This window comes from Phoenix dactylifera, unplaced genomic scaffold (genome assembly GCF_009389715.1).
Source record: "Phoenix dactylifera cultivar Barhee BC4 unplaced genomic scaffold, palm_55x_up_171113_PBpolish2nd_filt_p 000144F, whole genome shotgun sequence".
In the NCBI taxonomy this organism is placed as follows: Eukaryota; Viridiplantae; Streptophyta; class Magnoliopsida; order Arecales; family Arecaceae; genus Phoenix; species Phoenix dactylifera.
Genome location: NW_024067699.1, coordinates 859774 through 879263, shown reverse-complemented (window position 1 = coordinate 879263; position 19490 = coordinate 859774). Strand labels below are relative to the sequence as shown.

The following is a 19490-nucleotide window of genomic DNA, read 5'->3' as shown; positions in this document are numbered from 1 at the left end:
TGCTCCTTCCACTTATTTTTCCAACCAAACACCAAAAATAATTTATTTTATGAAATAAATGATCCTCTTGCAATAGAGGGACAACGGCTCTCCCACAGTTACATCCGTCTACCAGAAGCAGTCTAAGATAGCTTTATCCAAGTATTTAGCTTAGCTAGATGGTAAAAAATATTAAAGGGTCCACTAAATATGGATGGTAAATCCAACAGGTGTCCAAATTACCATGCAAAAACCAAAGGTAGACCTTCATGTGAAGTATGGAGTAGGAAGAGATAGGATGGAATACCCTAAAATATTTAAAAAACAACAGCCTTCCTAATCCCACATGCTCCAACGGTCGAATCCATTTCCAGACCCCTTTTGTTACAATTCTTGCTGCCAAATCTGGAAGACGTGGTTTGTACCTGCTCCGAATATAGCCGTTGCAACATTCAAATACCCAAAATTTGAATATAATCTTTAGACAATAAATTAATAATTTGACCAGGGTCCCACTGGAAGGTGGCCATCCGACCAAAAGCGGGGAATTCTTTTTGCACCGGACGTTCAACGGCTATCTTACGGTCGAAATGGAGTTAGTGGTCCAAAGACCTCTCTCTCTCTCTCTCTCTCTCGTGCGAAAAAAAGAAAGGACCCCTTGTCTTCTCCTTGGTTCTCGGACCACCATCCACTGTCTCTCTCCTCCATAGCCGTAGTGGTGGATTTATATTAAACGCTGTAACCCATAGACACACTTTTAGCTAGTCTTTTATCTTCTCTTCCTCCTCTCTCCCATCTCTCTGTTCCTCTTTGCAACAAATGGGTCTTTGTTTCAGCAGGAAGGAAAGCCCTTCCCCTCCTCCTGATCCCATTCCAAAATGTATTCCAAACGAGAAGAATGTAGAGGAGAAGAAGGAGAAGCAAGGAGCAGCAGCAGCTCAGCCAGTGGCAGAAGTAGCCACAGAGAAGAAGCAGGACGTTGGCATCACCCAAACTCCAAAGAAAACTCCTGCTGCCGAGGAGAAGGATAAGATCAAGAAAGCGGAGACACCCACAAAGAAGAGCCGCAAAAGAGGAGAGAGTAGTGGCAGTGGTGGCGACCGGAGTCCTCTAGGCGCAGTGAGGACTTCGAGCTGCACGAAGGAGGAGGTGGATGCTATACTTATCCAGTGCGGCCGCCTCAGCCGCAGCTCATCAGGGAAGGCCTCCACTGAGAGTGGGGGTGGGCATAGGAAGTACTCGGGCTCGAAGCGGAGCTACGATTTTGATAATGAGAAGAAAGGGGAGGAGGAGGAGGAGGAGGAGGAGGAGGAGTGGGAGAAGCCAATCTCTAGGCCTTCTCCCCGCAGGAGGACACCCGGTAGGGAGCGGTCAGGGAGCAGGGAAAGGAGCAGCGGCGGGGGAAGGAGGGTGAGCCGATCACCAGGGAGGAGGTCGGAAGGTCCAACTTCATCTAGCTCTGCCGGCGATAATTCGAAGAAACCTGCGAAGATGGTGTCGGTCCCGGCGAGGGAGAAGGGTGGCGGGTTGGTCACCGAGGCTGGAGGTGTGGGTGCAAGGAGGGTCTCCTCCGCTGCGGCTAGTAAGAGAGCTGGTGAGGCCAGGGGACTGAGGAGCGCATCCCCTCGGTCCCGGTCACCTGCGAATACCACGAGGACGGCGACTGAGAATGCCGTGCATCACAATCCTCAGCCTTCTCAGCCTCAGTCCCTCAGCCGGAACTCATCGAGGAAGGCGGAGCGATCGCCTTATAGGAGGAATCCGATGGCCGAGCTCGATGAAAACTCCCTCAGGGGAAACCAGAATGGCAGCAACAATTGCAAGGCACAGAAGATCAAAGAAGGGGAGGAAGGGTTAAGGAAGCCAAGTCAATCACAGACTCAGGTGAGAATCACTTAGCTCTTATGTTCTACTTTATGAAAGATATTTGTTCTTCTATGGGTTGATCTTTTTTTTTTTGTTCTAATTTTTCCCTCTATTTGTTGCATATTGATGTAATTTGATTTGTCTTATCACAGAAAGCAAGTGAAAACATTGCTAATTTGCGAAAATCCGAGCAGAGAAATGGAGGAGCAGTGGAGGTTAAAGGCACCAACGTGATCACCAACTTCGTTCGCGAGCAGCCGATGAACCGGCGAGCCAAGGAGCAGCAAATGGAGCCTGAGATAGGGGAGGGAGCTCTACAAGTCAAAGGGGCTTCAAAGGATGGCGAGGCTCATTTGACAAGCAATGGAGTGGAAAGCAGCCTCAACCCAAGAACCATAACAAGGACTAGATCCTCGAGGAGATCTTCAAGAGATTTCGATCACGCTCTGGATCTCAACCCAGACAATCACCTCATTCCAACTTCCTACACCTCTTTGCTGCTTGAAGATATCCACAATTACCACCAGAAAAACACCGCCTTTTCTCTCCCGGCCTGTGTCTCCAAGGCCTGCTCCATCCTTGAGGCAGTGGCTGACCTCAAATCCTCCTGCTCCGAAAACAAGAGCTCCGATGCAGACCGGTCTAACAACGATGATGGCTCGCTCGATGGGCGATTCGGACGAAGGGGCTTGGTGCCGAAGGGGCCATTTGTCGAATCTGAGATCGTTGTGAAGGATGATCTGATGGAGCCCAGCCTCCACAAATATGTCTCGGTGAGGGACTTGGGAGGTGGTGAGATGGAGCCGCAGGAGTCAGCAGGGAGCAATAGCTTCATAGGACAACCCTGGTCTTCTCCTTGGGAGCCCAATTCAGGTGATTCCACTGACCGATATTGGACTTCGCAGTCCATCAATGGCGATGAAGTTGAACAGCAGCAGCAGCAGCAACAGTCGACGCGAGAGGTTGCCCGCAACTCTGAAGCTCGGGGCAGAAGATTGAGGGATGGATCTACTACCAACAGCCTCCCAACTACAATGTCATCAGGCAGCAAGAAGAGAGAGCTTGATCATCATCGCGCGCTTCACCGCGGTGGTAGCGGCTTCGGTGGTGGGAGTGGGAAAGCTGCTGCTGCTAGCTCTTAGCATCAATATTAGCTCTTAGCATCAACATCATGTAGCTTTAGTGTTGCAAACTCAGTCATGCCTAGGTTGATGTCATAGCAAGAAAGTTTGCTCTTCAAAGATGTGATTTTTTTTTTTGTCTCCTATACATTGTTCGGATGTAGTCATCGCAGCGGCAGAAGCAACAATGTATGCCCTTTTGATTGTTCTTCTTGTGTTTAATGTTCGATGGAGAACTTGAATCACTTTGTTTCAGTAAAATTGTTTAAGTATGTGCATTGGATTTGAACTTCGGATGCTGCACTTCACTAGATGCTGTTTATGATTGGTATCATGAAGTTTGTATGACCCATTCAGATTACATATTTGTCATGCCTGCCTGCAGTTTAAGAGCAGACATTGGAACCCAGAAATTCAGTGCTGTGATGTGGCTCTACAAAACCAATGCTAGCTAAAGCCAATGTTCATAGTATTAGTTGGATTTCTGAGTGATAAGAAAAATATCATCTGCAACATGGAGCTACAGTCCAATGACTGCAGCTGTCATAAAAGTTCCTTATTATTAGTAGGTTCACTAAAAGTGAAGATGCACATTACTTTGATCTACCACAATGAACTTGAAGTTGCTCAAATTAAAATTCTGATTTTGAGCTCTTATCCTTAGTCCAGTTGTTGTTGATGTGATCAACAGCACACAAAAATATTAGACTGCCTTTTGAGGATCGAAAAAGTAGTGAACTTACAACCACGATCTAGGTATACCGAAAAAAATTACACTATTATAAAGAAATAAACTAGAACTCCTCTGTTATTCAAACTTTTCATTAGAAGACAAATTGAAATTGCTTATCAAGGATCAGACAAGTAGTTAACTGGAAATTAAATTATGATTTTGTCAAGAAACATGACATTATGTTGAAAATAGTCAAATAATAAGAGGATCGCATGCTGTGCCCATGCATACTAGGAGTCCTTTATAATTCACTATCTTTGAACCCAAAATTGTTATCAAGAATAAAAAATATAATGAATTGGGAGTCAAACCATGACTCTGTCAGTAACCATGGATGGAATATAGTCTAATAATAGCACATGATTAGAATATGTTGAACATATCAGGTGATATGTACTATCAGTCATACTTCTTGCAATAGATCTCTTTCATGCTTCTTAACCTTGTCATATAAACTCTTTCTGTTCCTTACTTTTTGCTCCACTAATAAGGACTAATGTATGCAAAACCATTGATCATATTGCTATTTAATGGACAATTATTAAATAACATGAAAACCAACACCAAGTTGGTTCGTAAATATGTTTTGAATGGTTAAACATATTTTGAGTACAAAAAAATAGTTTTAACTCTACTTTTACTTCTATAGCTTGGTGGTTATCAGGAAATGTGCGTATAAATCTTACATTTCATAAAATTGCACATAGAAATTAAAAGCACATCTGTAAAATAAACATAAGTTAAATTCTATACGTAAGGCAGATGTCAGCTTATCTTTTGGTAACCATAGATGATAGTCAAATTTAGGTTAACTTAGAGTTGGAGCAAATAGAATGGGCCTTATTTGAATTGTTAAATACGAATAAGGGAGGGTGGTTCCCATGAATATGTAATAGTGGGTGTTCTATTCAAAAATCATAATGATAATTGTTCAAGCCATGATGAAAACATATTCAATCAAACTAACATGCTATAGGAAAAGTTTTACTCCTATTTAGCTCCTAGAATGTTTATATGGCTATTGGATTAACATCCTTGAGTTACTCCAAAGCTTTATTCATTTCCAAAAGAGTTTTCTTTTTTAGTAATGACCACAAGATAGCAATAGAAATTAAGCTAAATTGGGTACATTGAGTAGTCTCATTGCAGATGCATTTCAATAAATGGGGACTTCAAATTATCATGTTGTTGGCAAGCAAAATGACAAATGCAATAATTGTTCAAATCATGATGAATGGTTTGATAGTCACTGGAAGCAAGATTTTTCTAGAACCAATTGTATTGATCTAACAAGTTTATTTTGATAAAAATGCATTACAAAATTACTTGCCATTGAGATCAGCCATCGTCAAACCACGTGATTCTCACTACTACCAACTCCAAAATGTTAGCCTTCTCTTCTCTCCTTGCAAACAGTCTCAAGCATTTCATGATTGTTTATATCACCCTTGATTACCATGATGCCAGCAAGGTCACCACTTCTCTCGCAAAAGAGTCCTCCTTACCATCCACATCTAAACCATTGATATTGCTACCAATGGCACAGAGTTCTTGAGCCTCACTCATATGACTAGCAAATTGATAATATTTCAAATCTTCTCTTCTCTCCTTGCTAACAGTCTCAAGCATTTCATGATTGTTTATGTCACCCTTGATTACCATGATGCCAGCAAGGTCACCACTTCTCTCGCAAAAGAGTCCTCCTTACCATCCACATCTAAACCATTGATATTACTACCAATGGCACAGAGTTCTTGAGCATCACTCATATGACTAGCAAATTGATAATATTTCAAATCTTCCAAATAGCTCAACCTTGATTAAGAAGGTTGCATCGGTGCCATACAACATCTTGGTGCTCTAGATTTATGAACCAATTATCACATCTAGCATTGATAGTGCACCACCTGCAATATATGCACCTCCTACAACATATGAATCGGTCCCAGCAAAGAAGAAGGTGGTTGACTCCATTGCGGAGGCTCAAGTGGTGGTTGATATCCTTATGGATTTTTAAGAGGAAAGGGTTGACATCCCCCTTGAGACTCTGAAGGAAAGGGCTAACACCCCTACTAATACACTAACGAGTAAAATTTTAATGTGTCAAGTGTCACTTGGAGCAATGCTTAGGATTGTCATGAAGGATATCTTCATAGGTGCCTATTGAGTTATTTGGGTTAGTTGAAATAGATGACACGAATAAAATTTGTGCTCTAACGCAGTTATAACCATTGACTTTATGAGCTAGAAAAAGATTACCTAAAAAGCAAGAAACTCTTGTTGAAGTAAAATGAATCCTTAGTAGGGTCTCAACAAGGCTTGTTGATGAGTTAACAAATTAGAATTTCTTTAGACTAATCTATGTAAAGAGATGGCTCATTATTAGTGCCAAAAAATAAAAGAAGAGCCACCTATTAAGCTTGATGTACAAATATTTAGAAGATCATGTTCATATATATCACGTCATTTTGACTCTCAAGCAACATTATGTTACTCCTCATCATTACTACAAGTACATGATAGGACTTTTAAACTAACTGGACTCTCTGATAGGACAGAGAGAGGGCGCTTCAAACTAACTAGACCTTTCTTAAAAGGACTAATGTCGAATCTTTCCAAGTAATATGATGATGATAGATAAGAACAATAAGAGTCCTCCACCATTGGTGCAGGAGGTCTGTTGGTGTTGATGAAGTGGGTGACCAAGATCTTGCTACCATCCATGATGGCAATGAAGATGTCGACAAAAATAATAAAGTGGGCAATGAGGCTGGGGTCATGGTCTTCCCTAGTGGAGGTAGACCATGGATCAATCAAAGGTGAAGAATAGGTTGCCCTCGATAGCAAACCAAGAACCAAGGCAAGGGGCTATTATGCAAACTGCCAAGAGGCCAAGGCAATGGTTATTAGGGGAGTGGTGAAGGCCTTTGATGAAGTGGTATAAGAAGTTGACTGCGGCCCTTATGGTGAAGGCACGATCACCATCATCGAGGAATCAATCCCTTTTTCCGAGCTCTACAAAATGAAGAAGTGTCAGAGGAAACCCTAATAGTGGCTAGAAAAAAAAGTCAGTTTAGTTCATGATCTTTTGGTTGTTCAACGAGTTCGACAGTCATCAAATCTCATGATGATGGTATTTGGTGGAACCATGAGCATTAGATTGACCCCCTCAACTTTGGGATTGGTGGCATGGGGATGACTTGGAAGCTCTTTTTGGACTCTAAAGCATATGTGTTTTGCCTTATTGATCTTGGACTAGTGATCATTCAATATGGCGAGTTTATTTGCAAATCGGTGGATGCCAATCTAATTTATTTTTTTGATTGAGGGATGATCTTGGTGCTAACTAAGGAGGTTTAATGTTTTTGATCTAGAAATTTTTATTAAATGTAGTATTTTAATTTTTGGTTAATGTTCAATCTGATTTGCTTCGTCTGTTGGTTATGGCTTGGATTTGTAGATTTTGATTTAGATTTAGAAATTTCTATATGAGGGTGCAATTATTTTTTTCCTTTCGTCATTTGATTGAATTTGATGAGTTATAGATTTCTTCGTGATCATTTAGAGAACAGAAGAGTATTTTATTTGGGTTGTGAGGGCTACCCAATAACTTTTTTGGGCTCATCCTCGGATTGTAGAATCTCGGATTATGAATGGGTCTAAAAAAATTAAAATAAAAACTAATAGGAATATAATAATATGTGTTATATCATAGTTTGTTCCTCTTACAAAATAGTATTACAAATATTATGAGCAATGTTAGTTAAATTAAAAATAAATATACTATTTTATTATAAAATATAAATTAGATTATAATTTTTTTTGTAGTTTATCATTATATGTAATAATTAAATATTATTATGACATGCACCAACAATTGTAATTAATCTGTATTGATTTATATTCACTCCACTTTCTAACTTACTGGAATCTAATCATTATTGATTGTTATATAGGCTACAACTTATCTCTACAAAAATGTTTAACAAGAATTATAATTATTTTCTTATTATAGGGTAGTTTAGTAATCCAAATAAAAATGGGGTGAGAAATGAAAAACATTCTTTTTTTTTTTGGGAGTAGTATAGATTTTCCACATGCATGGCACATACTAGCTGTCTAAATATTATCTTTTTTGATTGATTTATCAATTGATGAACCCTTCTAGTTAATCAATTTATGGTATAAGCACTTATGTTAATACATTAGCTATTGAGTTAGCTTAGTGACCACTACCTCCATAATATATGTCATCAATGAATTGATTTTATGATGTATAATTATGCATATATACATAAAAAGTACAATGATCTCTTCTACAATCTATGAGATGCCTACATCATATCCATTTTCGTACCCTATCAACAATAACACGAAACCAAGGGTGCCAATCCTTGACCCAGTTTGAAGTTAGCATGTGTTGGGATTTTTCCAAGCCCTCCCTTAGGGGTTCACTGCCACGTGTGGCTTATGGAGGCCACATGGTGGCATTGGTACTTGACAGTCCAGCCTGCCGATGCGCTTATAAGGGCGCATTGCAAAGCCCCTCCTGCCCATCTGTCACTTAGTACGGGGCTCTGCTCTACCATTAATAGCTGTGGGGGGTGCCCTGCAGTGGTCAGCCTCGGCTTAAGGAAATAAAGTTACACCTCTACTAACAACAATTGCTTTTGGTATGGTGGTAAGCACTTGATCCAATAAGTGGTATCAGAGCGAGGTTGCAGGTTCGAACCCCCAGGGTGTCTCTTGGGGGGGATTGTTGGGATTTTCCAAGCCCCCCTTAGGGGTTCGTTGCCACGTGTGGCTTATGGGGGCCATATGGTGGCATCGGTACTTGACAGTCCAGCCTGTTGATGCAATTAGGGGGGCTCATTGTGAAGCTCCTCCTGCCCATCTGTTACTTAGTATGGGCTCTGCTCTACCATTGATAGCCATGGGGGGTGCCCTACGATGGTCAGCCTCAGCTTAAGGAAATAAAGTTGCGCCTCTACTAATAACAATTGCTTTTGGTATGGTGGTAAGCGCTTGATCCAACAGCATGTTTAGTGAAGACATATTTGTATTGGTTTAAAAACGTTGGCTGGCACAACTGACCTATTTATCAAATGAATTTGGTTCAAATTTAGAGGCTTGACACACTTGATTAAATTGCTTTCACTTAATAATTAGGTTAGATCAACATGGTTATGACCCAAATCTTAAAGAGATCTATTATAGACTCATTTAGTTATGTTTGAATATAGTTATATGTTAAAATTATGCCTATTAGTTATTATATAGAGCTATAAGTTAATTAGATATGAAATTAGTGGATAACATTGGTTATAAGTTGATTAGTTGAGTCAATATTACACTAAAACCTCCACTCTAACCTACAAACCTAGTACCCAACCTAGACCTAATCCATTCTCGACCAAAACTCAACCCCAAACAGCCGATGAATAGGTTGGATTTGGCCCCAAGTTAGATCTATTGAAAATTTCAGGTTGAGTCTTGTTTGAGATTTTTAAACTCAGCCAAACTCGCTCCATACTAATTACTCACTTTATTTATATACATATATAGTATTAATCTTATTTATATAACCTCTAATTTTTGAACAGTTAATATATGAAAATTTTATAACTAAATGGGATAGAATAAAAACAATCACATATTAAAACATATTTGGATGCTTGCAGACGTGATAAGTCTTTGTTACCCCGAACCTAGACCCAACCCGACTTCAACATGCCGGATATGGAACAAAATGTTGACCCGAAACCCGATATCCTCCTCCACTTGTTTATTAATTGGGTTACATTAGTAAGGTTTGGATTGTATCCAATCAACTATTAGGTAAGATTTGGATTGTATTCATCAACCTATTTATTAAAGATCAGGTCCATAATTTTCTTATGTTTCTCCACCTGAGTGGGACCCGTTGCCACCCCTCCCTTCCGGAATTTAGGGAAGGTTCTTGGCCGTTTGAAATCGGGATGAAACTACAAAGGCGGGAGGAACGCCGAAGGCAAAAATCCTCTTCCCTTCCCAACAACAAACCACCACTGAAAAGTTGAAACCAAGGAGAGATGAAGTTCAAAGCTTTCCTCACCCAGGATGGCGTCAACCTCCTCGACAAGCGTATGCTTCCCGCTATCCCTTCCCGTTTCAACGCTCCTCCTGTTACTCATTTCCTCAAACACCTAACCTCCACTCTCTCCCTCTCTCGTTTCCAGGCTTCCTCCCGGCCCTTGATAAGCTCGGCCGCATCTGCCATGTCTACCTGACGCCCGATCACGCCATGTTCCTCCACAATCTCCTCGGCGGCGATGGCGTCCAGTCCGTCGCCCAGTTCAAGAAGGACGTCCTCTTCCGGGACTACCGCATCTCCAGCCAGAACGCTGACCGTATCGCCTTCGCCATCGACGCTGCCCTCCTCCACCGCGCCCTCCGCAGTGCTGTCACCATCCAGACCCAGGCCGGGGATGGCACGGCCTCTATCCAGATTAAGCTTGTCAAGAAGCTCCCTGCCGGGTCTCGCAATTCCGCGCCATACCTCACCTTTGAGACAAAAGGCCTGCGCTCTGCTGTTGTGCAGGACGTCCCCATCTCGAAGCCTCTCTCTCGGACCGATGTTCTCCAGCTTCAGTCTGCCCTTGATGCTGCCCAGGACCTCCCCCGGGTCTCCAACCTTACCTCAGTTTTTTTTCCCCTCTTAATTTGCATGTTCTTTTCAATTTGGTTTTTTGAAAAAAAATCTGTTTGTTTAATTGGCGATTTCCTGCATCTGGCTTAGCTTCTGTCTTTTATCTGGAATCAAAATCCTTTTTTGCCCTCTTTTCTCTGTGTATTGTAAGTCCCATCCAGTTGGTGTTGCTCTTCTCTTTTTTCCTTCTTTCCTGATAATCTGGGATGGATTACTAAATTCCTTTTCTCTTTATGGATTAAAATTCCATTCTTTTGGCTTGTCTGCTATCTTTTTTAGCTGTGATAGAATGCTGATAATCCTCTCCTTTTCCATCTTGGATTTTTGAACTTGAGGCAATTGGTGGAGCTCATGTCTATTTTGGCAAATAATCTGATATTCAAATCCGTTTTTCTGTAAAACGTCAACTTTTGTTGGCAGACTCTGGTTCAGGTACCGGATCTGGCCCAGATGCAGAACCTGGTTGACCGGCTCAAGAATGTTGGGGATCTGCTCGCCGTCGCCATTACACAGTACGGGGACCTCCATCTGCAAGTCTCGACCTCTCTCATCACTGTTGGTTCAGAGTTCAGGAGGCTCAGGGTCCTTGGGGTGCATGGTATGGCTTGAATCCTGTCTGTTGGTAATTGTATGCTCGAAAGAAAAAAGAACAGCTTTATGGAAGGATGACATGTTTGGTTATCAATTTCAGCCAATGCTCCAGTGGGGGACCAGAACTTGAGTGCTCCAACACGCACTGAAATGGCAATTCAAAGGGGGGAGGCACTTTCCATTGTTTGTAATCTATTTGGTTTCCTTTTCTTGCCATTTTTTCTGTATTGATAGACCTGCTTATGTGGATTGTTTTGTGTGCTTATGCAGCACGTGAGCATGAAGCACCTTGCAAGGAGTCTGCAATGCCATTTGGCCAAGCCAGATTGTGCCTTTTATGGTTGGGGTCTTTGAAGTAGTCAATTACATTATCTTTACGTGGACCGGATTGGTTGGCTTACTGCTAGTTTATTATGAGTTCTTTGCAGGTATAGCTCCACAAGGTGCTTGCTTGATGGTGATATTCCAGTTCTTCATCCCGGGAACAAGATTGACGGATAAATCCATCAGCTTCCACTGCAGACTTCCAGTCCTTGACCCAGGCTCTAGCTGAGAAAAGGCAGTGCAAGATTACATGATCTCGAGTAGATGGTTCCAAAAAGATTAGACAGCATCTCCCATATACTTCATTCCTGGAAGGAAGGTTCGTAATCTAATCTGTTAGTTGAGCCACTAGATGATTCCTATGTACTCTTATTACATTCTCTGTTAATAATTTTGTAGTGTTAGGATTTGTCTTCCTATAGTTAGATTTGACTGATGAGAGTTGCTGGTAGACAATGTACATTTGAAAAGAATACAAGAATCATCTTTTAGCGATTTCATGTTGTATAATGTGATTGTTCTCCTGGTCGTCACTGGGTTGCTGCTTCCCTTTATAGAATTATGGGAGTTAGCATCATAAGTTGTTATTGATGATGTCTTGTATTTAGAAAAGGGCAAGGGAAAGGGCCTCTCCTTGGGCCTTCAACCCACTCCTGAATTTGTTGAGTTGTTACATATGTTTTTTTGTAAGGATCTTTAGGATTTAGATGGTATCATCTTGTATTCAGGGGGTCTTGAGTGGCTGTGGGGCTAGATTTTTTATAACTTTGTGTTTGTATTCTCCACCATATTTGTACTCTCCACCATCTAGTGAAACTTTCTCCATTGTCTCCGCATATAGGCAGAGGCTGCGGTGCTGAACCATGTGTATGCTTTTTTTTTTTATTAACTCCTTGAGAACCCTAGATCAAGCTATTTGTTGCAACATGCATTCCATCAGTATAGGCCATGACTTCCAACATGGTGGTGCTTCTCCATTGCTCGAACAGAGCCATCTGGACAAATGCATAGAAGTTTTGATGAAAAATGTTGGATATCATAATTAACAATATATTTTCTGATATCGTATGTAATGTAGTTGATAAATATATTTCGTAATACTTTTTATATTGATCTAGAGGTTTATGTTAATTACTATACATGTTGAAAGGTATTCATCTGAAAGTTCTATCTATGGATCAATTTTACCATATATCTGGTACTCATGAGCTGCTGTATCTGTCTCTTTGTCGTACTGATTGCAAAGAGAAAAGATACCAGCTTGTAATTCAAGATTCCTACAACTGAATTCTGGAAGAGATAAGTATTGTTGATAATAGAAAACCATGAAAAGCTTAATTTCCTTAGAAGTTCAATATCAGCATTCACAAAAAGTTGAAACTGTTGTGAATGAGTCTTATATTTTTTGAAAGGGTCGATAGATCATTGTACATAAAGTTGGCAGTAACGATATGTATGTAGATGTCTTAGTCATACTGACTCTAATCAAGTAGTTGAACCTTAAAAGTGAGCAAATGTAGTTTCTGATACTTCACACAAGATTTCAAATACTGCTGGAACAGGACGGTACTTCTAGGCTCTAGTTGGTTTCCGGCACCAGTAAGTACTGTAACGGTACAAGATGCAGTCCCATACCATGCGTCTACCTGGTACCATACCATTCAGGCAAAAAAACTGGTACGAGTTCACAGTATTACAAAGATGGGAACTGCAGGAGGTGTATCCACATCCTCTGAATGGACAGTAGGAAACTAAATTTTTGTCTCTTCTCTTGTTTGCTGTTGCATGTCCCCTGATATCAAATACTTAATTTATAAAACAATAACCTCAGTGAGTCATTCAGTGAAATTCCCTAGAGAAATATTAGTTACATATTATTGTTGATACTTATATCATCTATAATAGTTTTTTATCCCGTTATTGCATGCCAGCTTAAAGTTATGGACTATTTCACTTGAGCCATGTGTTATATTTTTCCGTCTCTCAGCTCATCCATCTCAAATATGTCAACCAACATGATATAGGTTTGTTATTGAACATTTTTGTTTCTGCTTGTTATTGAGCTTTTGTTTTTGTTTTTTTTTGTTTTCTGCTCGTTTTGAGTCTTTTAACCTTAACCATCTTAACAATCACAGGAAATTGGACTTATATAGTTTTGAACTGTATTATTCCTTATCAGCTCGGTTTAGTCAGTATTTCATTCAGGTGTTGATAAGTTTCCAAAATAATTGACTTCAAACTTGTAAATGTGTTCCATGTAAATGTTAGACCAAGCTTGGATGCTAGCTGGTGGTTCATGTGGTATTAATAGCAGATTTTAATCAATGTTGATATTAACAACGGATTTTATCTTTTCAATCATCAATGAAGTTAGCTTCTTCATATAATCATATGCAACAGAAATTTGGCTATTAAAAATTTTTATTCGATATAATTTATTATATTTCTATATTGTATTTCAAAAATAGTTAAAGAAAAAAATTGTATCGCATAAAAATTATATCACTATAATCCTTCCACCATCAACTGAAATGAACAAAAAAAAAAAAGGTGAAAAAGGAAGCAAGGGAGGAGAGGTTTGAAAGATTATTTAGAGGACAGGTTATGGTGGGTTCCCTTGATGGAGATGCACCAACTCATGTGCGGACCCAACTCAGACATACCACCACCTTTCTTTATCTCGTACTCTAGTTGTGTTAGCCCATTATTTATTGCACCACGACATGATGTATGCTTGGACGATGGCCATCAACATCACACACGCTACAGAGATTTTTTTTCTTTTTAAATAAAATAAATGGTTAGAGTTTTTTCTGGTAATCAAGTTACGGTAAACTATAGCTTTGAAGGGATACGAGGTGTGTCAGTTTGGTGGTTCGGCTGAGCGATATTAGAGATAGATTTGCTCAGGCCTCATGCATAGTTGTGGTGTTGTATGGTTGTATCATTGTGGCTTGCAGATCGGTGGCACAATGGTTATGTCATGGCACAAAAGTATCCTGATAATTGAGACATCTTAGGTGAGCAGTATTTTGGCTTGAGCGGCAAAGCTTTAGAGTTGGCATAGAGGTGCTGATCTATAAAGCACTCTTAAGAAAAGTCTATATTATGGCATAGAGGTATGCATGAGCATTGCGGTAGATCTGAGGGGTCGGATTGCTTGCGGGCACTCAAGAGTGTTGCTTGTGTCCACTGTTCAGTTCGATATAATTGCATGGCAGAGGCATAGAGGTGCATGCTTGGTTATGGTGCTGGACTACTACGTCTTGGCCTGTGGCATGTCAGGGTGCTACATGGGTGTTTGAGTTAGGAAAACACTCATCCCGTGATGGTTGTGTCCGCATCACCACTGGCGTGCTGGGGATAATAAGCAGCCAAACATACCAGCAGCATCAATCCATCCTTGAGCATATGCTGTTTGACACTTTTTGTTTCTTCTTGTTGTATTCAAGTAAGAGTAATTCATATAAAGACTGCTTTCAACTTGTCGGTGACTATTTTCAATAGAATAAAAAGGTAATAGAAAGTAGATGTTTGCGTGACATATCCACATGGTTCAGAGTATGGTTATTTACAGTTCAGGCACCTAGGGCATTGCTTGCAATGAAGATTTAGACTGGAATTATTTGTGATGCAAGCTGCCATGTACACAACAAATTGCATTACGACCATCTAGAACCTATAAAGCAGGCTTGAGCGATGACAAATCAACATACACCCTCATAACGAATTTTCAGAGAACTAGAATTGGTGTTTCAAAACTTTGAAAAATGCTGTACTAATATGAATGTAGATCGAAAATCCTGAAAAATTTGGATTAAGGGTCCTCTGCAAGTAAATGGTTTCCATTCTAAATTTGATTTTTGAGTGTAATTTGTCTTGATTGATCTTTGCTTGTCATTGCTTCCATCACCTATACAAATGCCCCTAGGTTGCTAAAGAAATTAATCTTGATTTCAATATTGCCTTTAATGTCATTTTTTTATTTGCTTATTTTTGTCGCTCCCATAGAGAGTTCCGAGGAGAATTCCAATTGGTTTATTTGTTAAAGTCATTGAGAATTATTTGTTAAATTAATCGATTTGAGTTCTATTTTGACTGTAATTCATGATCTTAATGAATATTGATGTGTTTTTATCTTATTTTATAAAAATATTAAAAAGAGAGAGTTTTGAGATGCTTATGTAAAAAAACAATTTGGTGCATCCGTTATATGTATTTTTGGGCTCATTAATAATCATTAAGAACTCAATATTGAAGTATCTCATGCTTACGGATAAATTCTTGGAATATTGATTCTCTTATGCAATATAGTACAAAAAAACTCTGCTCATAGTATTAGTCTTTAACAAATAATTTGCTCCCGCAAGTTGAAGGAGCATCCCCAAAGCACGAATCGGCGTCTCTTCCAGTCTTTATAGCAATTTGCAGTAGATTTAACCAATTTCGCCATAATGTTAGTGTGAGGAAATATGCGAATATGTGTTTAGTCTCCACATCGATGGATAGATCTTAAATATTTATATAGAGCAAAAAAATCTATATAATATTTTCCACCTAGTTTTTTTGGATGAGGTTATGGATTATTATAATTGACCTCTGAATACTTATTCTTTGCACTGCTATCATGGTATAGGGACAGCCAAGACTCTGTAAGCCTTAACAACACCAATCTAGCGTTAGTGTGCTTAGTGCCCCCTCCCTGTGTTTGCATGGCATGGGGCTAGATTCATCATAAGAGACTAATTTGGTTAGGCCTAAAGGCACTCCTTAATCCATCCTCATCAATGCATCATCTCCTAGTAGACCTCTTGCACGTCAGTCTTGTTTAACGTGAAACTAACTAGCCCACCAATTGGCTCACGTATCTCAATTTTTTTTTCTTTTGATAGAGTTGCTATATTATACATCCATTTGAATGTGAGTATAACATATCACAAAGCTGAGTGGGAATGGAGGAGATGGAGTTCCAGAGAATCGAACTCATATGATTTGTTACATATGACATTACCCAATCTGTAGCATCATTAGCCTCTCAATACGCAGGATGGCTTCAAAGGTTGCAAGAGATAAGGTAATCCTCAAATAGTCCAATAAAAGTGGATAAGTGTAATCACTCTAGGCTGCCGACTTGGATACCAAGTGATCATAATTTTTGAATCCCCCTCTAATACCATTGGTTGCCTCAAGAATAGTAGTGGCATAGATTAACTCTTCCATACTTCTCTTAATTTTACCAACAGAACAACAGTATCATAGAGATGACATCCCACACTGCCACGAAGAGCGGGCTAGGAATGCGAACAACAAAGCCTACTCGAACATTGGTTTAGTCATCTAGCACACTGCTATTGAAGTTGATCTTTACAAAGTAAGGATGTAGGAGCTCCTAGGTGATGTAATTCACATGAGAATGCACAAGGATTTCAAAGATGGAGTCCCAATTTTCTCTAGCTATCAAAGACCATAAGAAAGTATTTGAGTGGATGAACCCTAATGCTAGTTGTTGGACATGCGACTATTTTTAGCCAACCAAATCACAATCACATTATGAACCACCTAGCTCTTCATCTTTCATTCTTTTAAGTAGCCTAGGAATGTGAGGCGAAGAGATGGATTAAAGTTCTAAAACTCTTTTCCATTCACAGCTATTTTGTATTTAGCACTAATCCCACTTTAAATTAGGTTTTGCTGGAGTTTTATTTACTTCAAAAAATGAATTTTCTTTTCTTCCTGCACTTCAACGTTCACTTTGCTATATACTTGGACACATCTCAGCTGATTACTGGGTTATGAATTATGATGCCACCAAAGCCACTTAGTTCTTCGCATCACAGTTTTTCTTATATACTTTTATATATTTTTATTTTTTTATACGACTTTCCATCATACCTTAATTACAGGAGAAACCCTTCCACTTAAAACATGGACAGCCAAGCAAAACCCCGAGGCAAATACCCAGTACAATGGGGATGGAATTAGTTATATAAACAAAAATAATCATATAAAAAATTCGGTATTATTTAAAAATTTTTAATTTTATTTTAAATTTTAATTTAGTATAATAATATAATCGAATTTTTAAATTTGTCCAATGCAGGTTCTGATTATAAATTTCTTCTGGCTGCCGTAATGGAATTATCTCGTAATGTTATATGAGGCATCATCATCTTCTGTGATATAAGCCGATTACGTGATAATCTCGTCACGGCAGCGAGCAGATTCATAAAAGTCCAACTTAAATAAATTTAATAATTTAATATATTAATTATATTAAATTAAAATTTAGAAAAAAATAAAATTTTTAAATAATTTAATTTTTTTGCATTATTTTTTTTAAAAAACGGAGGACGGAATTATAATAGAAGAAAAAAAACCCCAGCTCCCGTCAAAGATATTGGAGGGAAAGGTGGGCAACCAAACCGAGAAGAAACGAAGAGAAGAGAGGGAAATGTCAGAAGACATGAATCTTCCTTGGAAAAAGCAAAGAAGTGGAGAAAGGTCCGGCCTTTTTAATCCAGACCCAAGAAACACTCGAAAAATAAGAACAACTCGACCTTTGGTTGCAATTTGGAACCCTTCACTTCCTTTCGGCTTCTTCTTCTCTTTGATATCTCGAGGGAAGAAGGGGAGAGAGAGAGCTCCGGAAGTGCCCACAAATCGCTGCTCTTCTACACGAAGATTCGATTTTTGTGCCTCTGGTTGGGAGTTTAGGCGGGCGGGAGCTGTGGACGGAGAGCAGCTGGTGGAGCGGTGCTGCAATGGAAGAGGGGAGGTGAGAGAGAAGGAGATATGCGGGGTTTGGCTTCTTGAGATCCGTCATGGGCTGAGGAAGCGGAATTTGAGATCGAATTTGGACCTTTTGGTTATATTTTGAGGAGAGAGGAGAAGAAGAGGAGGCTCTGTTTTGTTTGTTCCGTCCCAGCTTCATGATGACCACCAAGCGTGCCTATAAGCTACGTATCCTCTTCCCCCCCCCCCAATTTTTTTCTTAAACCTTTGCTAGGGTTTGTCCAAAATCAATCAAAAAGCCCCTTTTTTGTGTTTGAGTTTGAGATTTATGATTGCTTGATGGATCTATTTGTCCTAGCTCAGAAGTTTTTAAGAAAAGCAAGTTCTTAAATTATTTGTGGCTCATTAGATGATTTTTTGATTTTTATGAAAACTCTTTAATTTTATATGAATTGTCATTGACATTTAAGAGTATCTGTGGTTTGGTTCATTTGGGAATTCCGGGTTCTATTTGGGTATCTTAACTTGATTAAATTCAGGGGAGTTTGTAACAAATGCTTCCAATGTGAAATGCCTCAAGATTGGGAGGAAGACTTCAAGGGTTCTTGTTACCGGTGGAGAAGATCACAAGGTCAATCTCTGGGCTATTGGCAAACCCAATGCCATACTGGTAGGATACTTTTTATTTGCTGCACCAGATTCCTTACATTCTTGGCAACTATATCTGGTTACTTAGATGGGTAATATGGTTTTGCCTATGTTAAATGAATCAGCTGACAATGTGCAGAGCCTGTCAGGCCATACAAGTGCAGTCGAGTCGTTAAATTTTGATTCATCAGAAGCTTTAGTGGCTGCTGGATCTGCCAGTGGCATGATAAAGTTGTGGGAATTAGTGGAGGCAAAAGCTAAGAACCAGAATTGATCCCCGTGGTATGCACAGGTTGTTTTTTATGATATACAAAAGTAAAACATGGGGAATTGCTTTGTGATGGTAGGTTGTTTTCTTGGCCTGCAGTTGTTTGCACTCTAGCAGGGCACAGGTTCAACTGTGTATCTGTTGATTTTCATCCATTTGGGGAATTCATTGCATCTGGATCTTTGGATACAAACCTAAAGATATGGGATGCTGAAGGAAGGGATGCATCCACACATACAAAGGGCAGAGCGGACGGGTCAATGCCATTAGATTCACCCCAGATGACCGATGGGTTGTTTCAGGTGGAGAAGATAACATTGTGAAGGTATTGCAGCAGATCTCACATTTTGGGCTGTCTCCTATCTAGGAAGTTTCAAAACCAAGAGTGGGACTTTTTGGCATTTTTATATTATTGTATATTTTTCTTTCATTTTTATTTTCTCTCTCTCTTTTTTATAAGGTGAATGCTATAAAAACGATTTGGTAAGAATTGCTGGCCATGTTTAGTAATAGAAGGTGGCAAATAAACACATTATTTTT

At 39.6% G+C, this 19490-nt stretch overlaps 2 protein-coding genes across 7 annotated transcripts; both read left to right on the top strand.

Moving 5' to 3' along the window:
• The first annotated feature begins 688 nt into the window (after positions 1-688).
• On the top strand, positions 689-3255 carry LOC103719283 (eukaryotic translation initiation factor 4B3). The gene is made up of 2 exons (XM_008808458.4): positions 689-1863; positions 1998-3255. Exons 1-2 carry the CDS (start codon positions 799-801, stop codon positions 2985-2987), a joined length of 2055 nt encoding a protein of 684 aa, XP_008806680.2. The 5' UTR covers positions 689-798; the 3' UTR covers positions 2988-3255.
• Positions 3256-9603: 6348 nt separating this feature from the next.
• On the top strand, positions 9604-19490 carry LOC120103909. Of its 6 annotated transcripts, none has more exons than XR_005507346.1 (9): positions 9606-9822; positions 9918-10363; positions 10808-10985; positions 11079-11161; positions 11249-11318; positions 11407-11621; positions 18615-18704; positions 18822-18964; positions 19050-19490. XR_005507346.1 is itself a non-coding variant. In XM_039116918.1 (6 exons), exons 1-6 carry the CDS (start codon positions 9771-9773, stop codon positions 11477-11479), a joined length of 906 nt encoding a protein of 301 aa, XP_038972846.1. In that variant the 5' UTR covers positions 9604-9770; the 3' UTR covers positions 11480-11809. The 6 variants fall into 6 exon arrangements, 2 of the variants coding, with proteins under 2 accessions (XP_038972846.1, XP_038972845.1); XR_005507345.1 differs by having other exon boundaries at positions 18574-18704; XR_005507347.1 differs by having other exon boundaries at positions 18574-18704; positions 18808-18964.